The 9368-nt window shown below is 39.8% G+C and overlaps 1 protein-coding gene across 1 annotated transcript; it reads right to left on the bottom strand.

Moving 5' to 3' along the window:
- Nucleotides 1-108: 108 nt before the first annotated feature.
- Nucleotides 109-9119, bottom strand: hdac3 (histone deacetylase 3). The gene is made up of 15 exons (XM_047584926.1): nt 8945-9119; nt 8143-8225; nt 6550-6692; nt 6264-6345; nt 5376-5432; nt 5238-5293; nt 5019-5152; nt 4131-4211; nt 3935-4008; nt 3757-3821; nt 3441-3530; nt 3262-3320; nt 1806-1885; nt 1559-1716; nt 109-1467 (listed from the first exon to the last, which is right to left on the bottom strand). The coding sequence occupies exons 1-15, from the start codon at nt 8997-8999 to the stop codon at nt 1398-1400; spliced, it is 1287 nt and encodes a 428-aa protein (XP_047440882.1). The 5' UTR covers nt 9000-9119; the 3' UTR covers nt 109-1397.
- Nucleotides 9120-9368: the final 249 nt, after the last annotated feature.

Genomic DNA, 9368 nt, shown 5'->3' with positions numbered 1-9368 from the left:
CGGTCTTCATTTACGTTTCTGTCATCGTGTCGCCCTCTGGTGGCGGGACGGAGGGTTGCTGCAGAAAATCTGATTCAATACTTTTAGTATTACTCACAGTGACTCATATTCACACTGGTGATTATTTTTTTATTACAAAAAGATGCAGACGACAATATCAAAAGATCACATAAAAACAGTTTCTGGTTAAAAGGAGGGAACTGATGGTAGAAAGTGTTTCTACTGTGGCTTTAAAGCCGCCACTAGTAAACAGTTTTATACATCTGTCATGAGCCGGGACTCCTTTCCCACATCGACAACACACACAGTTAGTGAAGGAAGGAGAAAAGCAGAAGTACGTGGAATGAAAAGACAGAAGAGTATTTCCTGATTGGATCAGCTACTGTTCAGTGGCCTCGTGTACAGACTCTGCATCAGCGCTCGTCTTCTCAAAGCAGAAATAATGCTGGGATCAAAATGGCTCCATGGGGACTGTAAAATAAAATACCTGACAGGCCATTTTGAATGATTACTATGTTTGAAATATCAAAAAAAAAATGTAGCATGATTGTGTCCATCTGAACCGGCTGATGTGTGACCAATGGATCCTGGCTAGCACTCGCATTAGCAAGTCTAGTTAGGTGAAATAAATCTAAAGCTCCTCATGCCTTTCCTACACACCTGGTGCTCATTTACAGTGTTTTATTTTTTTTCCCCAACGTGTGCCTTCACATAAGAGCTGGATTCTGTCACGCAGGGTTCACACTGGCTGTTCTAAAATCCCACAGCTTAACAAGGAGTGCATCTCCATCTGGGCTCATGTGGGAAACCTGAACAATCATGTTGTCACTGGTCATGTCTCAACAACTCTTGCAGATGAAATTCGCTCGTCGTTTTTTTTTTTATTGAAATTGAAAAATAATTTGATTAGCATGTAAGCTCTTCTACTGTAGATCACCCATTCTGTAGCCTCATAATAAAAGATAAAGTAGGAAATGGTATTTGGGAACTCATCCTGCGCCATTAGTCGCGTAAACCTCGGACATGGACGGATGGTGACTGCTTTTGATTTGTGTGTGTGTGCTTTACTAGCAACTAGCCCTCAGCTCACAGTTTCATGGGAAGTTTAACGTAGAAACTAAGTGTGAAAACTGCTCAAATAACTCTTCATACTGTAAAAAAAAAAAGAAAGAAAGAAAAGAAAAATAGACCATACACTTTTTACACAGCTGCAAGTAACACATCGGATGCACCTTACATTTCAAAGTCATAAAAAGTACACATGAAAAAAGTACTTTGCACATAAGTCATTCAGGCTCGTTCTTCCTCTGCGGTGCAACATTACGTCTGCTCTGTTGAGGTCTGGTGGAGGAACAGCCGTGATGTTAAGAGTCTGCAGTGAAGTCGAGGTGTCTGGGTCAAATCTCTACGTCGCTCTCTTTGTCGTTGTCGTGGTCACCGTCATAGAACTCGTTCGCCGCCTCCGGCCTGAGGAAGTGACATCGTCGACGAGGAAGTTCAGAAAAATGTCGCGGAGGCAAACATCTGAATACAGGAAGCACCGCCCGGGCGCACTGACCTGGTGTAGTTCTCCTCGCCGCCCCTCTCGTCGGGGTCCGGCTCGTCGTTGCGTTCGTAGCTCAGCATGTCCGATGGGACGTCGTGGATCTGGACGCTGGGCGCGTGGTTCAACATCTTCAAGTTCTCAAACACCGTCTGACGGATCTGCTCCAGGTACTGAAGTGACATGAACACAGTGAGGAAGGAGGAGAAGCCTGTGTAACACATCCTATTAAAGCACGTGTGATGATATTCTTTTTTTTTACCTGTCTGGAGTTCTGGTTTTCTATCCTGGTGCTGACGTCAGGATGCAGCGTGAAGTCTGGAGCAAAGTACTCAAAATACTCTGCAGAGGACGAAGAGGAGACACAGAGAATGAACGAACGAACCGAATCTATTGAACGTCTCCTTAAAACGAACCATGGGAACCTGGTTACAGTTGCCAGCAGTCCTTTTTTTTTTTTCTTTTTTGCTGTGTTTGATTATAGCTCCCTCCCAAGTAGGTAACATGGGTTCGGTTCCCACTTAATGCAAAGGGATTGTCACAATTTCCCACGTGTATCTATCTACTGAGAATCAATATTTCAGGACAATTCAAAGTCACGTAGCCCACCACTAGAATATAGTTTGAATCAATTAATATGATCCTAATCTTACCCTATAATTACTCCCACTGATTAATTCCCAGATAAAAGAGTTATCACCAGGCTGGCAACTTGAAAATAAATTAAAAAAAATTTTTTTTAAAAAAGGAAAAGAAACAGATCCACAAGATTCAGCTCCCTAAGAGATATAAATCCCATCTCTAATGATAAGACAAACAATGTGAACAATGACTTCTTTCCTCCCCAAGTGGTTGGAATGCATCTTAATTTCTTTAAGATAAGATGAAGTTCTTTAGATATTTGGGATTAGTAGGACGTAAGACGTATAAAAAAATAAGCATCATCTTTGAACACAGGGATTATTTTTTTTTACTGTGTTTTACAATTCATGTCACCAATGTGAACCAAAATATAAAACTTATATTTATTTCAATGCAAAAGCAGAAATGGAAACGATGAAATTCCAACGTCCTCAAACGAGTACTTGAGAATTTGTTAAATTTTTATGTCATATCAAACTACAAAAGTTAATAAGCATAAATAAACAGGTTTATTGACCCTTTCCTTCCAATACAAGGCAGACAAAAGTGTCTCCTTATGAGGACAACAGGTCCAAATGAAGCAGAATAAGCTGCAACAAACCTAAAACATAAATGTCCCCATATGAGGACGCCAGGTCGCAGGAGGTTAACGTGTTTTCCTGTGTTGAATTTGCAAAATAGCTAGCAGCTAGCTAAAAGCAGCACCAAAGAAAACCGTCTAAAAGAAAAATACAGCTAGCATCAATAAACTGATCAGTCAGCGTAAGCAGAGAAGTCACAGATGAATCTGGCTGCAGGGAAGCAGAGTGAAAATGTTCCTGCTCTCCACGGCGCCTCTGCTTGCATGCTGTGGCTGATGGACAACAACTGGTGCGCTGCCATGCTCCAGGTGGGATTTTAATTCTGGGAGCTCGAGTGTGTCGATAAAAAAAAAACAGACTTCTGACGGGAACAGTTTGGCTCAAAGGGCGCATCGAAGCGCGGAAATTTCCTCCAAAAACAAACCATTGTCTAGAAAATGGTTTGGAACGGATACACAGTCACGCTGAAATGCAGCAACACTACGTCCAACTCACCGCTGTACGGCAGCTCATCACTGATCGATTCATCCACCAACAGAGACGTCTCAAACGTCCTACAACACACACACACACAAGCAGGAATGATCCTCAACGACAAAGCAACACACTTAAAAAAACATTTATGGGTTGTTAATGCCACACATTCATTTGATTCTTCTTTGAGTCTGACTAACCAGCAGCGAGCCACGTTCCTCACTGTGTATCCTCCTCCGCCAAGGACCAGGAGAGGGATCTTGAAACTCTTTACAAACTCCACACACTCACTGAAAGACAGAGGGCAGTATTCTCACACACACACACAGGCTGGAGATACGAGGAGGCAGATCTGTCAGTGTGTTATTCCATATGTGACCTACATGTGTTTGTGCTGTGCATAGAGAATACTGACGTGAATGGGAAGACAACCCAGGTAAAAATGGTGTTCTTTACACGTTTCAGTAAAAGTGAGATGCACAAAGCAACGCATGAGTGATAAATAACGAGTCTTACCCGTGTCCTCGTATGCTGAGGTTAAAGCAGCCCAGTCTGTCACAGCCCAGAGAATCTGCTCCACACTGCAGACACAGAAACATCTGGGGTTTGCTCTCTGTCTCGCTCTCTCGCTCACACACAGACTAAATGAGACATTAGTTCGACTTAAAGCCGAAAAGGAAAACCACTGACTGACCTGCAGGACGATGCAGGTCGGCTGGTAGAAATCCACCACCTGTTTAATAACCGGTTGGAACAGCTGCCTGTAGCCTGAAACACAGATGACGACTCACGTGATATATGGCCTAACAGGAGCGTATAACACAATAATAACACAATTCTGCAGCTGTGTTATGAACAGTACGTGTCAGTAATCAGATTTTTGCACTCACTCTGGTCATCTATGCCGTCTCTGAGGGGAACATTGAGGCAGTAGTACCGGCCGCTCTCTGCCCCGACCTCGTACATGTCGCCTACAGGAAACACACATACGTCATGGTTCTGGCTACATGCTCAGTTCTGATTGGCTGCAGAGTGGCCATTCATTCTGCTTTGGCTCTGCCTATATCTACAGTGGGTAACCATGGCAAAAAGTACACAACCAAAGCTTTTGTTTACAATTTATTATGTTAACAAGCTGCAACATCTGCTGCAATGTAAAGCTGAGTTTAAAGTGCAGACTCTTGGCATTAATTTGACTGTATTCACATCCCCCAGGGGGGAAAGTGAGGGACTTAGAACCATTTTAAGAACCTTTTTAGGGTCTTTAAAATGCTACTCTGGCTTACAAACCTTTTGGTTGGTTGAAGACACCTGTATCTTTTAAATAAATAAACATAAATAAAGGTGTCAGCTGCAGCTGAGGCGAGAGCTGCAACTATTATAGTTGGAAAATCTTGATTTACGGACAGAGACTATTTTTTTTAATGAGTTGAGCAGGCTACGTCGTGCAAAAATTCCCATCAAATCCCATAAAAGGTTAGTTTTATGAACACACAATGAACAATGTGTCCATTATATAGAAGCCTATAGGATAATAATGATGTTGCACCCTTGTTTGGTGCCAAGAAGCACTAAAATGGGTTATGGCTCATGAGAAACTTTTTAGCACATTGGGCATCGTTAAGTACTGTACACATATACTGTATGTAGACAGTCTTTATTAATCTGTTTGTACCGCTGAATATATTTCCAAACATGTGCATAAATGCCCAGGGTGACTCCTACACGAAGGTACTTGAAATACAAAGCATTAGTTATATATTTAAAGCAGCACTCACCTGTTCCTGGAAAAAAGTAGTTCCCATATTTGTGGAAGGACACAGTCATGACTCGGTCGGTCAAGTAAAACGCTTCCTGGACGCCGTCGCCATGGTGAATGTCTATGTCGATGTACAGGACCCTCGGGTGGTACCTGCAGCACAGGCAGTGGGAAATTACGAAGAGAGAACGCAGCAAGTACACGGTGAAAGTTATTCAGGTGTTCAGTGTCTTCTTACTTGAGGAGCTCCAGTATACTGATGACGATGTCATTAACGTAGCAAAACCCAGAAGCCTAAAAAGACAGGAAACACATCTTAGAGACATTTCCATTTAATCAGCTTGACAGAAAGGAAGTAACCCGACAGGGCTCTGACCTCGAATTTTTTGGCATGATGCAAACCTCCAGCCCAGTTGATGGCAATGTCACAGATCTGGAAAATAAATTCAAACAAAATGAAGAGCTGCTTTGTTGAGTCATAAATACAGTGATTATAAAACATTAGAGGAAGTCACTTCTGATAAGTTGCAACATGTGTTTTGTAGCCAGTGCGTGAACGATCAATTCATCCATTCAGTGTAAACATAACAACAATAAATTGATTAATTAATGAAAATAATTACTGTAAAGTAGTGACACCAGCAGTGGACTCAATAAGTATTTTACTTTTTTTTCTCCATTTTAAGAACTGCCCTAAGTTACATTAAAATGCCAGTGGCCACTCAATGAGCTCTGTTAATATTAATAAGTATAAGAAATTTGTTTGGCTTTTGAGTTTTTCAGTTAGTATAAATTACTTGGCCAAAATTAACTTTTTCTTGTTCTTACAGCTGTAAGAGTGATAACAAATTTCTCACTTCTCACAGAGTACGCAACAAGCTTAACAAGAATACCTGAAGTTGAGTACGTTCCAAATACGAGTACATGAATGTACATGTTATGTATATTACATGACTGGAACATATGAATTCAGGTCAGGGATAAAAGCAGCAGTCATGTTAATCCCATTTAAACACAGCAACAAAAACAAGTGTTGACACTTCCTGAGGATAAGGACCCAGTGATTTATGCATCATCTGCTACACATATGTCTATTTAATCACCAGCTTCTTTAACAACAAACCCGAAGCAGCCACAGGAAAGCAACATGGGCGCAACTGAAATAATAATAAAACTCTGGTAAATCAGCGCGTACGATGCATTCGACAGCACAGGACGCTGATTTTCACCGTAGGGCCAAAAACATCTGTTGTGTTTGTGTTACCTTGTGGTTGAGCTGTGTAGCTCCCTGTAAAGATGCTCCTGTGTATCTCGAGCAGAACTCAAAAAGACCTGGAAACACAGGACTAACACACACAGACACATATTATATTTTGGTTTCCCGCATCCCTGCCTGCAGTGAGAATTATTTTGATGATAAATAATGAGACGGTGCATTTTTAATGACCTTTAAGATACAAAAAAAGACTTAACACAACACGTATGAACATAAACATTTTGGGCTTTATTGTTTAATTTGTTTTTAGCAAAAACAAAACAGTAGTACTCACCAGTCGTCTCCCACGTTGAATGTGTTGAGGCTCTTTGTGAAGCCCTGCATGTTGTTGGGGCTGACCTTCTGCAGGAAGTCGATGTAGTCCTCAGAGTGGAACCGACACATGTCGTGCTGAGAGGCTTTGTAAGGCTTAAACACCTATTTAGAGAAAAAACAAACAAACATTAAATTAAGTACACTATGCACTTTTGTGTTAATTAATAAAATGTTATTTTGAGATTATTTTGGGGTATTTTGTTAAAATTCATCTTGAACATAAAGGAATAAAACAAACATAAGAATAAAAAAACAGAACAATATCGTGTTAAACACAAACAGTCTCATCTTGTTCCAAAAATAAAAAATATTTTTTTTTTTAACAAGTTATTATATATGATAAATAAAAACATATTGAACCATGAACAACTGTTCATTTAAAAACAGTTGATTAGAGGTAAATTTTATAATTATCAAGAAAGGATTTTTAAATTCTATAGTACTGGTATTTACTTTCCTTCTCTGTCCAAACCATTCCACAGTTACCCCACAAACCGCTTTTAAGAGCTTTAAGCAACTGATAATTACTTTCTCCATTTTAGAACAATTTTTGAATGTTTTCTTGTAACATGTTATTTTTCGCTTTTAATGATACTAATGATGTTCTAACTTTAACCAAGTCCATAAATTTCAAAATCTGTGATTTGACAAAAAGAGGATTAGTGTGATCGAGACACTTGGTTTATTATCTTTACTGCTCTTTTTTTGTAATGTGGATATGAGTATTTTTAACCTTATGAAATACATGTTTACAGTTTTACTACTGCTATAAAAAATATGTTTTATCATTTTTGTATATTTTAACTTTAGCTTATAAATATTTGTAAATAATACCTTTTTTGCGCTATTTTGTATATACCTGTGTTTTTTTTTGCACTGAAAAGGAGAAGCTCTCCAGTCTAGTTATACACTGTACAATGACAATAAAGGGCTGTTCTATTCTGGAGTAATGGTGCAGCTCCGGGGCTGAAAGGTCCCAGGTTCACCACCCGCCCCCTCCATGGCTGTGGTGCCCTGAGCAAACACCTAACCCCTAATTTGCTCCCTAGGCACAACCCACCTGAGGCTGCAGCCCACTACACCAACTGTACACACTACTGTGTGAATAATAGGATGAGTCAAACAGCAGGAACAAATCTGTGGTACAATTAAGGGTTACAATTTATTTATTCTTTTCTATTCTATTCTATTCTATTCTATTCTATTCTATGCTCTGCTCTGCTCTGCTCTGCTCTGCTCTGCTATTCTATTCTATTCTATTCTATTCTATTCTATTGTTCGTAACATGCTTTTGTGTGTGTTACCCCATATTTTAACACAATAGACCAGGTATGAAAAAAGCTGTTTACAGTACAGAATGAATAATGTTGTTTGATTCAAGATATGTCTCCATTTACTCAGGATTCCAGTACTCTTTGCAATCTTAGAACAGAAATACTTCATGTGGACACAAATACAGCACAGCTCGTCGTTAAAACACCCAAAAACTTATTTTCATATACTCCACCATTTTGATTTATATATTTCTTTATGGCGTCTCAGTGTTGCTCACCATCATTTTCTTGTAGAGTCCATAGTGCAACACCAGACTGTGAGTGAGGGACAGGCGGTGAGGCTTCATAGGGTGGCCAGCACCTAAGGGAGACACAAGATGGAGCAAATATGTCACTAATGAGTTCTAGAGGGAGAAAACTGTTTCTCATAAGAACAATGTCCTAAAAACAAATAATAATAATAAACAAATAGGTGCATTACTTTCAAGGTTAAAATACGTTCTGTGAGAAACATGGTTGGATCACTTGACAAATAAAATGAGCTGTAGGAAACAGTTTTCTATATGTTGTGGTTACAAAAATGAAAATGCTCTCTTTTCTCAGAGACAACAGCAGGCAATATAAAGTAAGTGTGTATGTTGTGTCCGCATACAGGTTCTATATCTTAAATAAATGTCCTGTTTTTATATCTTTATAGCGACTTTGGTGCGTGGCAGTATGTCAGTTGTGGTATATTATTATTACTTTACTCTCTGCAACGCACAGTGACAGTAAAAAAGTGAACATGTATTTTAATTTCAAACGTAATGTGAAACATAACAATAAATGACAGTACAATGGTAACGGTACTTTAACAAGCTAGCAAGTGAGCACAGAGAGGTCCTCTGGGATATAAAGCGTACCATATTGCAATACTTATATAAAAGTTTGCCAGGGAAAACTGTAGAAAACGTCTGAAAATGCACAGCAACACGCAACTAAATACACACAAAAATAAAGGGAATCGCTATTAGCATGCGGCTAGCTTTCGTTAGCACCGGCTCCCTGTGTAGGCCTGTCCCTCACGATAACTAAACTCACCGTAATGAAAGTTGCCCACGTCCGGGTCGTAAAAATAAGATGTCCGGTTGGTCATTGTGAAAAGCAGTAGTTTGCGACTTTCTCCGAAATAAACTGGTATCCTTGGTTCAGTTATGAAAACAATTATCTAGCACACGGCCGCCATAGTTGAACGCCTACGTCATCACTCGGTGACGGCGATGACAGAGAAGGGAGGGGGCGAGAATGAGGCGAGGGAAACCATAGATGTCTGATATATAAAAGAAATTGCTCTGCTCTTCTACCTGCTCTTCCGTAGTACGTCATTGCTTGCAGTGAGATGTGCTTCTATGCACTTTGTCATAACGGATAGGGATTCAATAAAATAATGAAGGCTAGAAAAGTTATACATTTTTATAACCACATTTCTATTTGTATTGGTATAGCCACATTGATTTAACCTTAG

Source organism: Mugil cephalus, chromosome 5, assembly GCF_022458985.1.
Source record: "Mugil cephalus isolate CIBA_MC_2020 chromosome 5, CIBA_Mcephalus_1.1, whole genome shotgun sequence".
Taxonomy (NCBI): Eukaryota; Metazoa; Chordata; class Actinopteri; order Mugiliformes; family Mugilidae; genus Mugil; species Mugil cephalus.
This window is presented reverse-complemented; position numbering and strand designations above follow the sequence as displayed.